At 29.9% G+C, this 15,133-nt stretch overlaps 1 protein-coding gene across 1 annotated transcript in view; it reads right to left on the bottom strand.

Annotated features, from left to right (window-relative positions):
* Positions 1-10,336: 10,336 nt before the first annotated feature.
* Positions 10,337-15,133, bottom strand: part of LOC129984624 (uncharacterized) — a 36,814-nt gene continuing 32,017 nt past the window's right edge. The window contains exons 8-9 of the mRNA XM_056094546.1: positions 12,531-12,722; positions 10,337-10,428 (exon numbers count right to left, since the gene is read on the bottom strand). Coding sequence (XP_055950521.1) covers positions 10,397-10,428; positions 12,531-12,722 — 224 coding nt within the window. The 3' untranslated portion in view covers positions 10,337-10,396. The remainder of the gene's footprint in view (positions 10,429-12,530; positions 12,723-15,133) is intronic.

The following is a 15,133-nucleotide window of genomic DNA, read 5'->3' as shown; positions in this document are numbered from 1 at the left end:
TTGAAATGAATTGCTAATTAAAGTAGAATTTTTATTTTTCTCTTCCGTGATTAGGACTTTGATGTATGAATCATTCTAATTGTCATTTATCATATTCAGTAGCAGATTTTGAAAGTATGAAGCATGCGCAAAATTTTATTGAGAGCTCTTTCATATCTTATCCTGCCACTTTGTAAGGGACTTTGTATTTAATTGCTTAATATAATGTAATATAATTAATAATATATAAGATCATAAACTAAATTTTAATTAATAGTGTGAGCTTTATGCTTAAATTTTAATTTTGACAGTGTAAAATTTGTCCTAAAGTCTGTGACTTAAATTATTTACAAAATTAATAAAAAAATTATAACATTTGACATGAATAAACACTATGAAGAACAAATTTAATCAAGGAGTTTTAATCTACGTTCGGAGAACTTTTTTTTATCATATATATATTAATATTTATAACATATATAAATATTAATATATATATAAATATTTAAATCATATATATATATGTGTGTGTGTGTGTAATTTTATAGGTAATTCATATTAAAACAATACTTCACTCAGAAAAACGCATTCATTAATTTAAAACAAATGAAAAAAAATCCATTGCATGCGAACTTTCTTCAAAAAACCAAGCAATCAAAATTATATAACCTTTTGTAAGCATAATCATAGATGTGTGTTGCTAGATCCTATTCCAGAAATTTTATAATATCTTGAACCATTTCTAAATTATTAGTGAAAAAAAAAATCTTAGTTTTTTTTTTCTTTCAAATTTTCTATCTGTTTGGAAAATATCAAAACTACAGAATTTAGCAATGGGTCAAAATTTTACATATATTCTGCTACAGGACTTAGGTAATATTGCAAACAACAATTATACCGAATTTCATGGAGATACGTTAAATAGGTATTTAATAGTGGTTTTTAAAAATTGACTTTTTGTTAAAATATCACATTTTGTGAAAAATGCAGTTAAAGATTTCATTACTATATACTACGAAAAGAAAAATATTTTCGTCAAAATTTTCTAGTATTATAATTTATGTCTTTCTTTCTTTTTATTTTTCAATATAACTCAATTTTTCTTTTCTGACTGCTAGTAGTTTTTTCTATTACGAGCTGTCAGAAAACGCTATTTAGCAGAATCAAAAGAACGTTTTTCACATTCGGCTATTCAAGAACTGTCAGTCATTCGAAATTTTTATTCAGTGACGTATAACATGTCATGGGGAAATATTCATTTCATCTAAACTATCAATAACCCAGAAAATCTCATATTGAATTGAATAACTGCAATATAGACACTAAATTTAAGTGTCATAAACTCAACAAATGCTTCTTTTGGTGTTATCGAACAAATTGAAAGATTCGCTTGAAATTTGAGTTTTCCCGTAATGACATTTTATCCATGACGACATTTTATTTTTTTTTACACAGAGTTCAAAGTACATTGAATTTACATTGTTTGTCATAGTAAGAGGAAGACCATATGAACCTTCTTTGGATTTTTCAGTTGTTGGCGTAGCTAAATATATTTGATATTTGTACCAGCTCTTTTTACCTCTCTAGCGGATTGATATGAGCGAGGATAGAACCTGGGACCTTGTGGTTCGCAGCTGAGTAACATAACCACAATACAAAAACAGTTACTCGTGTAGTGTAGCTGTTAACTGGCTTATAAGTTTTCACTGCACCTCCTAGACATTGATCATGCATTAAATGGCAAGAACTGGAGCAGCAATGAAAAAAAAGAAGCCATGAGAGCTGATTGCATATTTGTCAAATTGCCCATATGACACGGAAAGCAATTCCATAATAATTTTGCAGTTTATCGATGAATTTATCGGTCAACTTACCCTTGCCATGAGCAGATGGAGTTTTAGTTTTTGATTTCTGAGTCAAGTACCTACTCTAATTTCGATATGTTCCATGCACTCTTATTGATGGTAATTCCATTGTATATATTCTTTACAATATCAAAAGCTTCCGACTCACCATCTGAATAGTATTCATTATACAAGAGTTGGTATGAGCTCTGTGTCCTTCCAAAGATTCGGTGTGCTCCAACAGATTTCATTCGAACTTTGATAATTAGAACAAATGAGAGTAGATTTAGATCTAAGATGTTACATATTACTTTCATATACTTTATAATATCTTCAATATTGTGAAAGGACTTCTATATCAAAAATTTCACCTCATTTGGTACTGAATCATGAATGGATTCATACCAACGTGGATATAGTTCATGAATGGATGTGTACACTTACACGTCCATTCATTGAACTATATCCACGTCGTTGTCTTGTCGTCTCACCAAAAAGAAGCGTGTGATTGAAACTGGTCTCAAATATTAAGAGGCGACTGAGAATAAATAACGCAGTTGAAAACATCCGTTCATTCGGATTTCGCATCTGCCTTTGCATTTAAAACAAAGAATGACTGCATGAAATCAGTGGGATTGGTTTTTCGGAGACTTCCACATCTACTCGTTGATACATGACCTTCTGTGCCATTTACCGTATGCCATTGGCGAATAACAGGAATGAAGGAGCCTTGCAGCGTAGGACCTTTGGCAGTTATTTTTTTCTGTTCATCGCCGCTGGGGAGTGTTTAATATAGAAATAACAAAAAACTTAATATGAAACTTGAATACTTCTTCCAGACTGATTGAAATGAGAATTTGATAAAAAATATACAACTGAAATCCCAAGGTCACATACCATATTTCATACGTTTAAATCATTGAGTTTGATAACTATTACGTTTACTTGCTTGTGAAAGTGCAGACCAAGAAATAACAAAGACCTAAAATTTAGATACTAAAACTACGAATCAAATTTCATTTACTTTATTTTTAAATTGTCATATTTATATATCTGTAAAAGAACAGACCAACAGTCTGTCAACTCCTTAACAGATATGTCTCTAAAACTGATGCACATCTACACCTTAAGATATTTTATCTGTGCCCTACATTTCCTGCCTCTTTGTTTTGCAGCTCTCGTGTTCACTCGCATTCGGAACACTGAACAGACGACATTGCTCTTAATGGATTTCGTTCAGTATGCGAGAGATATCTACCAATTTGTATTTAAAACCGAGCCCCATCCGCTGGACTCAAAAAGCCTAGGAGTCATCGTGTTCGCAGGAGGGCAGACAAACAGAATTCTAAAAACGTGTTCTTCGGTACGCGATAAAGTACGTGTAACCACTGGTTATTTTGCCTTAGATGAAATGTGTAAAGCGAAATCACTACAATCATCATAAAATTTGGCATCGATATCCGATCGTTTATACCTTCTGAAAAATACTGTATTTTTTCGGTCACTGGCAGAAGGGTATTAGTACTTTCTTATATACATTTTGTGCACTAAATTCTCTACCAAAATGGTGGACTGAAAGCAAATTTTGGATGAAATGCGTCGAAAAGAAGCTTTTCCCGTTATTTGGTGGAAAATGAAATAAGCTAGGTAAATAAAATGAAAATCACGAGCTTATTGCTCTAACAATCATACGTGGGCCATTCTACTAATTAATTAGGTTTAACATCCTAATATAATTTATTACAGTCTTAACTGTATATCTATGTCAAATTCTCAAAAACCTCTTCCTGATTGTCTGTCTGTTGTGCAAACGATAAATCAGAAACTTAACGATATTTGGTATGTTGCTCTGATACCAAAATCGTAAGTCAAATTTTGTATTCAGTGTACCAAAAGATCGTTATCTTTCGTCAAAAATGCATTATCTTTCTTATACTATGAAGTCTAACACAAAACGTGTCATACGATACTGATGAGAGAACACTCGCGCTGATTTGAATTATGTCCAGATGCGTAGAGAGTAACTGAAGAATTTGGACGAATGAAATTTAGTATGTGGTCTTCGTTACATTTTATATTTATTATACTTGTCGGCTTTTAAGATAGAAAATTCAGATAAAATTCCATGTTCATGATCCCACCAAATTTTTTTGACATTAAAGTCATGTTATTTTAATTGGCTTACTTACTTTGTATATTGTGTACTCGGACCATTCTAACAGAGACAATCCCTTAACATTGCATCGCTGTTAAAAGCGAAAATATCCAGTTTGCTTCATCTATCTTCTAAATATCTGGGTTTTTTTTTTTTTTTTTTTAATTCGGTCTTTTTTTTTTTTTTTTTTTTTTTTTGCACGTCTGCATAGATGCTAAACAAAATCCTTCTTCTCCAACTTTGAAAAAAAAAGGGAGGGGGGGGGAATCGCGCAATCAGATAAATGTTGAAACAAAACAGTTTGAAATTAGGATAATGATGCTATTGTTGGAAATTAGGTCAAAAAAAAAGTTTTCAAAATATTGCCAAATTTCAACAAAATTTCGCACGACTATAACACTGGTATTATTATGAAGACAGTATTTTGAATTATTAAACGGTATAAAATTCCTCTTTTCCGATAACGGAAAGTATAGCGCAAAAACGCAAAAATTCAGCTTTATTTTTCACTAGCCACCTTTGGCGACCAGCCGGTTCGCCAATCTTAATGTTTGTTAAATTTTAATAATTAAATATTTTATGCAATTCCTACTTTAATAGCTTCTTCATCAAAATATTTTAAAACTTCAAATTTTGATTGTCATATAATTCATTTATAATATTATAAAGGCCTTCAGTCATAACGTAATATGTATCTCAATAATATTCTGTTAGTCCCCGTAGAATTTATGCTTTAAATTAAAGTGGAAAGGATTAATCTGCAATTAATATAATGATATTTTTTTACTAAAACAAAGCATTTTTTTTATAATCTGATTACTGAAAATAGAGTCACTGAACGTTTAAACTTTATGGGCACTAAAGAATATCTTTCTTAATTTATGTAATATCTCAAGAATTTGTCAACAAAATTTTCTCAGATTCATTATGAGCAGATCGATTAATTAACAATGTTTAATTTTAAATGCATCAAACACTAAGAAAATAAAACGAATCATCTAAAATAAACGGTTGAAAACAGGTTTTAAAAAAACTAATTAAAATACGATGTTCGTAAAACTATAAGCATATACAAAAATATATATAACTAACATAAATACATTTTAATTACAAAAGCATACAAAGAACCTAAAAATAATTTAAATCCAGTCCGCATCCGTTGATAATAATTGTCAACAATCAGAACACAATGCGCATGCGGGAATTTTCAACGCCAGTTACGGTGACGCAAATGCGTGAATTTTTCTACACCAGTTGGGGTAACGCTATGCAGATTAGAAATTTTTAATTTCCTTTATTCTGTTTTATTTTAATTCAAAAGTACTTCAGAATGAATCTGAAAGATCGATTAATTAACAACGTTTAATTTTAAATGCATCAAACATTAAGAAAATAAACAGAATCGTTTGAAATAATCAGCCGAAAAATGTTAAGCCTAAGCCTCATTAGCTTGGGAAAAAAAATGCTGAAGCCTTACTCATTTGGCGGTGGGGAAAATGAAAAGAATTTTTTGGCGGGAAAGTTAATTTTTAATTAACAATTAAAATTCTAATTAAAAATTCAAAAAAGGCACCTCAGGGGCACATTCCCGACCTCCAAGGTATACATATACCAAATTTGGTAGCTGTAGGTCAAACGGTCTGGCCGGTAGAGCGCCAACACACACACACACACACACACACACACACACACACACACACACACACACACACACACACACACACACACACACACACACACACACATCTCTATTATTAATACATAGATAATTTTTGTTTACCTCAGTTTTAATGCAATATAATTCGCAAATTCTTTTGCTAACCTTAAACATTTTTATAGGCTTTGCCATCTTTGTTTTAGTTCACTTTAATGTACTATCATTTGTAAGAGATTTTGATTAAGTTGTAGCATCTTTCTTTAAATATTATAACCAATGTTTCAGCGAAATTAATTTTTCTGGATTGGTAATATAAATGTCATTTTTAAAATTACACAGATTAAAGAACGAAAAAATTAGATGGAATAAAGAATTAAAAAAGTGAATTTTTGTTTAGTTGATTGTAGTACATCAAATTTTCAAAACAATATCAAATGAAGAATCACGAAAAGAAGCACTTGTATTTCATCAGCACTTTTTTTCAATCTATACACAGTTCCCGAATCAGCAGAAAAATGTCCAGATTGGACTTCCTCTCTCTGTGCTCGGTATGCATGAGAAAAGTGAGAGCAGAATTCTCGTTAGATTTCTTTTAAAAAATTAATATTTCGTTATTTTTTCCGCATATTGCAGCAGCATTTCTACAAATAATAAAGTGCGTGTGTTGGCGTTCTACATGTACAGATGTTAGACCTCGAATTGCTACATTTACGTTATTTTTGATGGTAAAATTGTACATCTCGGGGAAATTTCTTAAAATTTTAATTAATTAAAAACTAAGCAAGATTTTGATACCCCTCCATAATTACCGAGAATATCGCAGCATAAAAATTAGTGTGCATCGTCTTAAAATTTTTTTTTAAAAAACCGACCTGTCAATGACATAGAATTTAACCATCGTACAGTTTTTTCATTAGTTTTTAATTAATTTCTCAAAAGAAATTCAACTCATTTTACAACAATGTATTTCACTATTGTGAAGATTCCCAAATCGTTTTCATTGTTGCTGTAAATGTTTCCTCTTGGAGTTTTCCTCCAATTTCGAAGATGAAGATTTTCACAGTGAGAAGTCTTCTACTTAAAAAATGCTCTTAATAACATGTTTATGATCTTTTGTTATACTGATTGCATAATTAAGGTTGAGTTTCACGAACAAAAAATACTAATTTTTTAAAAGTGTTATAAAAAGTTATAACAATTTAAAAAATAACACTTTAATCTTTTAAAGTGTTAAAGAAACTATTTACCCACTTGTAAATAGTTTCAACAAGAAAATTTTTGTATTCGAGACTACTATTCCTTTGGATATTTCATAAATATTAATTGACATTGATTTCCAAGTATTCATTAGGGTCGTGTTTGTTATTAGCTGAGTCAATTATAAAATTTTACATACTCCTCCTCCCCTCCCCATCCTTTGTTGTGGCGTTAAAGAGGAGAAAAATGAACTATGATGGACTTCATTTTTCTTCTGTTATTGAGAAGTATTTTATTAATTTAAATGGCATCTCTTGACAAAACATCTAAATGCTTTTCTGCCAAACTGTGTTATTTTCCAGCAGCGTATCATTCTTTAAATAATATTTTTATGCCTATTTCCTTTTTACTAAAAATTTAAATGAATGCATTAACAGTTTTCTTACGAAAATAGAATAGCTTAACGTTATAGCAAAACATTTGATTGCGCGACATTTTAAAAAGATTTAGCTCCAATGAACTTGGCATATACATTTTTTTATTAATAAATAGTTTTAGTTAAGATAATAAAAAGATACAAAATCTTTTTAGCGCAATCTAAATACTGTAGAGCAAAGTTTCTCAGAGCTGTTGATTTCTGAGATAGTTAAACATTTGGGAAAAAATTTGAATTATGCTAGCATACAAGCGAATTTGAAAAGAATTCTGGGAATAATGTTCGAGATTTAAATGATACTTTATTTTTATTTGAATTATTCCGAGGGCGAAAGCCTTCTTAATCAAAGGATTGCTCCAAATTAAATTACTCTGAATGTATTAAACCCTTCTTCCAAATTGCGGTGACTCTTAGGAAAACTTTGCATTAATAATGCGACCCAATCTCATGAAAAGACAAAATAGTTTCATCTGAGAATCTGAGAGGAATTTCAAATACGAAAACAGAGTCAGAGAACCGTCAGCCACCAGTTTTTCCACCAGCATTCTGGATTTGGAAATTGCCTTAAAATGGACATTGTGGACTCACCATCTTTGCAATGAAAAAAAAAAAAAAAAAAGAAGAAGAAAAAGGCAGGAGGTTTTTGTACTTTCTAAAATTAATGAGCAATTTTTACTAAGATATGAGAATAAAAAGGAACATGGTTTAGTCTCAGTTCAATAGTTTAACGAGTAAGGAAGTGGTCTCCCTACAATTTCCTCGCTTATTACAATAACAGGCACAATCCTCCGAGGCAGTGAATGCTGCGAGTATTCAGATTTTTAAATTTATGGCTCTCCAGATAAGATTTTTTTTTTTCGCTCTGCAATAAAGTATAGAAAACTAAACTTATTTTCAACCGATTGCAAACACATTTGGTGCAGAACCAAAGTATTAGTAGCAAGATCAGATAAAAAAATTTCATTTATTCAAACCGTTGAATTTTTTCGTTCCCAAGTTGACATGTATGAGAGAGGTATAGGTACGCAGACGATCCATCTGTCGATGCATTTAATTCAACATTTGATGCTACGCTACAATTTAGGTACTAAATTTGTGTATTACATTTCATTTATTTAAATGGCTGCGATTTTAATTCATCGCGTTTCCACGTATACAAAAGTAGAGACAAATCTTCGGTCAATCCCTTAGTAGATAAATTTGGCGAAAGATAAATTTTGATAGTACATAAATTTGGCTTAGTTTAAAATTGACTGACTAATAGATTGAATCTGGGGAAAGATAATTATAAAAACTATTAAATTAAGTATTAAAACTACTGAGAATGAATTATTAAAGTACTGACTGAATTACTGTTGTCTTAAATAAGTCCGTCCAGCACAGTGTGTCAATTCCATTTTGGATCGCACTATCAAATGCTGCCGCTAATCTGTTGAGTAACAAGGATGAAGTATGAAAGTATTTAATTGGCTTTCATCTTCATATTTGGTTTTAAAAGAATAGAGACAAATTTAACAGTTTGTTGTCCCCACAATACAGATCCTCCATACCTTCTGATCCTTCGTCATTCCGGCTCTGTCATCTCTCCAACATTTGCTAAAGAATATATAAGAAGGAGGCCTTCTGAACCACCAAATCCGCCGTTATCCACTGTAGTAGGTTGAGGTGATATATTATTTATTTATCTTATACCTACACATCTTACTTACATGATCGGATTATCAAGCAAAGAAGGGTCAAAACTTTAATTGGGTTCTGGAGCTTCACATTTTGTGGCGCGTTTTCATGATAATCCGATTTTCAGTTTTCATGTAATATACTGGGCCATGTTCTCGAAATTATTCAAATTTAAAATCAAGTATAGTTTTATTTAATAAGATATTTTTTCTGGTTTTTAAATTTGACCGCAGATTATTTTTTTTTTCCAACTGACTTATTGCATCAAAACTCTTTTAGAATATACAGATTGTATTTTAAAAGTTTAGTCATTTTTTACATTTTGTTTAAAATTATCTTCATTTTTTTATACGCCAGATAGTAAAAGAAATTCTTTTAAGGTTGACTTGAAACGAAACTTTTTCCTATTTTAGTTGGTCATGAAATTTGTTATAGAAAGGCTCAAGAGTTGGCGGCTGATTTTATACCTCAGACGATTGCATTTGCTGATAGAGAGAAAATTATGAAACAGGGTGTCAGTAGCGTAGAATCAACAAAGGGATTGTAATAGGTATGCTTGTGTTGAATTCGGTCGTTTTCTTCTACATATTATTATCTAATTACTTGCGTGCAATGAAGGAACAAAGTGCAGTCACATTTTGCAAGATTTGATTCAAGCCCATTTTCTATTTTATCAAAATAGATGACATTACGTAATTTTTTTCCTCGCATACATTAATTCGATGGACCCAGTCTCTAAATAAGAAATTATTTATATAGAGATTAAGATAAAATGATAAAATGTATCTGATTTTAGAAGTTGTGAAAGGGACACAAATGCCCCATGATCAGAGTTTAGTTTGACCTTGTTCATTTATTATTATATTCATTTTGCATAAATATTCTTATGAGCTAAATATTTTTTTGAAAGGATTCATATCTTAAATGCGATTGAGAGAGGTTGATACGTGCTTAAAAAATACTTAACTGATTTTTTTTAAGAATCTTTATGAACGCTTTCGTTTCCGGCAAATAAAATAAAAAGAATTAGTTGCAAGTTTTTATTCTTTTGTATTATAACATTTTGAAGAAATTTCACACGGAATATATTTATTCAAAGCTTCTTGTAATAGTTTTTAATAAATAAAAAACACTGCTTACATTGTGGCTGTAGAAAAACTGAAAAAAATTAAAAAATGTATTTAAACAGTTATTTGTATAAATCTTTAAATATTATATTTAAAATTTAAATTTTTTTAAAATTTATTCAATTTTTAGTATTATTATTATGTCAAATACAGGTATGGTTTAGATAGTTATAGTTGACAAATTAGATATTGATTATTACATTATCTGGCATATTGGTAAAATTAAATAAAATAAAATGAAAAAAAAAAATTCTCAAAAAAGAAATTTATTTCAAGCTCCACATCGGAAATCAGACTGCCATTTCATTTGGATGGTTTTACTGTTCAAGACGATGGAGATCTGATGTGGTTCATAACTGAAAATAAGAAGGTTTGTTAGTAAGAAAATATGTAAATACAATAACATGCATAAAAAATTCCACCAAATTCATAACACGGTCAAAGAACTTCTTAACCTTTACTGAATGTTCCACACATTTAATGTAACCACATTTGAATGTTCGTAAGATTAAAAATAACACTGACTGATTTTTAATGATCCACATCCAAGCCATAATGTTACAATCATTTCCCATAAAAAATGCGTTTTATTGAGGTCTGAATTTAGTGAAAAACAATAATTTGGAGAAACTCAACGTTGCATACAATGAAATATAGCACTGTAATCGGTAAAGTCCTTTAAATTTAAGACGGTGTTTCTTACAGCCAGGGAAATAACGTGCACCTACAATAAAGTGACTTTGCTGAATTTATTGAGATAGATTACAGCGTCCTCAGCGGCGAAATAAGCAAGTTGCAAAAAATAACTAAAAAAATAAAGGACATTGGAGAGTAAAGAAAATGTACGCTATACCATAATAAAATTAAAGGAAAATTTTTCATGAAGTTATCATGTAACCAAATGGAGATATTTACCATTAAAATTATGAACTTTTCGTTATTTGAAAAAGGAATCATGTATTTTCAGGAATTACAATACAATTTCTTAATAATAATAATAGTAATAAATCTGAAAAATACACTCGGCGGTGGGGTTGGGAGTATTATCTGTGGCTACATTTTTCAATTTTCCCTTTTTCAAGTTACGGAAAATTTATAAATTTAATTACAAATAACTTCTCCAATTTTCCAAATAACTTCATGAAACTTTTTCCTATTCTTGCATTATGGTACTAGCGTACATTTTCCTAACTGGACTGTTTGACCAAATGTTCCTTTATTTTTTTAGGTATTTTTGTAACTTTCTTATCTCGCCGTTATCAATGCTGTAATTTGTCGCAACAAATTCGGCAAAGTCACTTTACTCTGAGTACACGTTATTTCCTTGGTTATCCGAGACGCCGTTTTGAATTTAAAGGACTTTACCGAACTCTCACGCAATTTTATATTCATTATATATATATATATATATATATATATATATATATATATATATATATATATATATATATATATATATATATATATATATATATATATATATATATATAAGCTGAATAGTTGTCCATGGTTTTTCTAAACACTTTGGTTTGAAAGAAAACGTTTGCTTTAAGAACCATTAAGATATTAATTGTGCTGCGATTTTATAATCATTCATTTTCTATGCCAATTTGCAGGTTTTCTATGCCTTTTGCAGTTCCCGCAAATTTTATATTAAGTTGATACAGCGCTTCGAAATGTCATTAAATATCACAAATATATCTTCAAAAATAACTTACTTTAATGATGCATTAGCATGTCTTACGAAGAATTGAAATGTATTAGTGAACAGAATTTAAAAGCATATCCTTAAGTATTGGGAAAAACCGAAATAGGCAGTTTTTCCATTTCTCAAAGTGTTCTTTCTCCCCCCCCCCTTTTTTTTATTTTCATCCACAATGAAGCCGTTTTCTTTGATTTCTGCTTAGTAGCATTTTGTTAAATTTTTTGTTATTTATCTTGTAAATCAAAACTTAAAGACCATTAGAGTCCAAATTGTCTAGAAAGTGAACTAAATGTTTGTCTTCGAAGTGCTAATCATTCATTAAAACTAAAAATAAAAAAATTGTTTTTAAGGAGTATTTTTAAAGATTTTATTCAAACCAATAATCCAATTTTAACTGGTGAAGCAGCAGATTAAGCTAACTATGCATCCTTCTTGTTTCATTCTAAAAAATTTGAATAGAAGTTATATGGATTTTTTTTATGTCTTTTGGAAAACTTCTCATTTCTGAATTCACCTGGTATCAATGCCTTAAACTTAGATTTTGGCAAATTTATATATTATAGTTTTATTATTTCATGATAATGAAAATTGCATCATCGATTATTTTATTATTATTCTTGAAATAAAATATGATTATTGAATCCAATCCCTGAAAATAATTTTCAACTATCACAACAGCAATTAACAGACGCTTCATCATACTAGAGCAATAACGCATAAATTTTCCTCGGGAGAAAATGCTTAAATACTCACAACTGTTGTCCAAGGTTGCGCAGAATGGCAGTCGCATGCCTCCCTGCTTCTCGTCACATGTGACCCTCACTCTCTGGGCGGAATGGTTGTCATATTCTTCACATGAGATGTCGCAGTAAGCTGGCCTGTTGGTAGGTTCCACGCATTTTAAGTCACCCGGCGATCTTAGACGAACTTTGCAGTTGAGATATGCTAGAAAATCAATTGGTTTGATGAGTGTAACACTGTTGCTTTTATGAGATGGGTTTGTTAATTCTGAAACACAGAACCATGATGGTTCTAATCTCACTTTTTCTTACATTTGTGAAATAAGATATTCATTACGTCAACTTAGAGGTAATGGATCCAAATGCAAGATGTATGGAATGGAAAATTTCCTTCCATTGCCAAAGAAAATTAGTAATTTTGATGGAATTATATTAACATAATGCTACCGCAAATTATCTTGCATTTTACAACTTTACCTTTGAAATAAACTCATATTGATATTTAAGGGATCTTATCTGTTATTTCAATATTTTATCGTCTTAAAAATGGACCTCCGATAGATTTTTTCCACTGATGAATTTTTAAAAAAAAATGATAGAACTAGCAACTACTTCATATTCACTCAATTAAGTTAAGCGTCACTTCAAATTTTGCATCAGCTGCGTATCGTACAGTTGTCTGCCCTAAAGGAGCTCTTTTATTGATTGAAAAAAACTGCCTTTTTTTGTGTTTTTTTTTTTTTTTTTTTTGTTTCGCATTTTTTTCAGCAATTTATTTCTAAGTCATGACTAATATTAGACATCTCGATTTGCTATTAGCTTTCAAATTTGGTATAATGCGTTTAATATTGTTTTCTATTTACAATTGAATCATTCCCTTTCATTCCGATTAGAGTGTATAATCTGAATTATATAAATATTTTATGAAATTTACAGTACATTTGACTACTTAAAAAAAATAAAGTGTATTACTTAAAGTATATTGCTAAAAAATATAGTGTATTTTTAAAGAAAATTTAAAGTTAGCTAATAAATATCATGCCAATGTTTGGCTAGCATTATAGATTAAGCCTAAAACACACTATTTGATATAAAAACATTGCACCTTTTAGGTAAACTTTTTTGCTGTATTTTCAGTTTAATTTAATTTAATGTTTCTTTTGATTTGCAATAGCCCTGCAAGAGTCCATTTAAAATCAAGCATATTTAATATTTCATAACATTATTCTCGAAGTTTTTTTTTCAAGTTTTTTAATGCATTTTCAGATCAAAATGGGCGTTTTTTTCTTGTAGTTGGTGGCCTAATTTGCTACTTTATAGCTCATTGAAATTAAATCGAAACATGGTAAATAGAAGAAAAAATTATATATGTTTTAAACTTCAGCTAAATATTCTTTTGACCTTCAGGAACTGAGAAGCAAAAAATTCCTAGAAAAAGAGCTTCCCTTTTATTCCACTCTTGAAAATTTTAAAAAATCAAATGGTGAAACCGTCATATTTTACTTAAAAAATAAATTAAAACAATGATTTCTTTGTAAATATGGATATTTAATTATTCTACACATTACTGCATTAAATTAAAATTTATAACTGTCATTGTTTTTCTATACAATATGTTTTACATAAAATTATCAGTAAAATATGAAATTTTCCTATGACATTTTTTTTATTTAGTTGCATCGAATACAGATTTAATTGAACATTGAGGAAATATAACAGAAATAAATATTATTTAGTTAAATATTAGTTAATATTAATAAAATTTAGTTAATATTAAATATTATTTAGTATAATATGCTTTTTTACCAATTATGCCGTAAAAAACGTAGATGAATTATTCAATGGGAAACATTCGAGGAATTCAGTTTGGAAGGGAAAACATGTAAGAGAATTCAAACCGAATCTTTCTAAAACACTAAACAACGCAGAATCTTTTTCAAACACAAAAATTTGGAACATAATCTTTTGAATTAAGAATTCATAACTATTGCAAATGAAAAAGAAAGACGTTTACATTGAACCTTAATATTATTTTATTTAAAAATACTGTCATTATATTTTTTCTATCTGGATAATTTAGAATGATATAATTATTCGGATTATGTCATTTTATAAATATTATCTGAACAATAATAATATTGATGTTCGGATGAGATAATGATAATGATAATATCATTATTTTTATCTTTTCTGGCATTATATATTGCTTCGATATTAGGACAGCTTTGGTGTCGATAATTTTTAAAGAAAATACAACGCAGATTATGTTTCGCACACACGTATTTCTTTCCACAAACTTTATTGCGCCTACACGTATTTAGAAACAAGGACTTTGGCTGTCCTTTAGCAGAGTGTCCGTGCTTCAATTATTTGTACACTAACTTCCATTTCCAAGTCCATAGATTCAAACTGTGTCCCTGCCATATTTGCATTTGGCGGATTGTACATCGGAAATGTCGATGTGGTTGAAAGAGGACAGCTGCAGCATTCGCTTGACCTACCACTTCATTAAAAATGTCATATTTCATCTCAATCAAGTTTTCTTTCTTCGCAGGGCTGCAGAGTGCAGTAGCCTCGTTTTATCGTTCGGTGCCATTTTGAGTAGAATCCTATCTC

This window comes from Argiope bruennichi, chromosome 9 (genome assembly GCF_947563725.1).
Source record: "Argiope bruennichi chromosome 9, qqArgBrue1.1, whole genome shotgun sequence".
NCBI classification, from domain to species: domain Eukaryota; kingdom Metazoa; phylum Arthropoda; class Arachnida; order Araneae; family Araneidae; genus Argiope; species Argiope bruennichi.
Note: the sequence above shows the minus strand (reverse complement) of the source record. Positions and strands in the feature narration are given on the sequence as shown.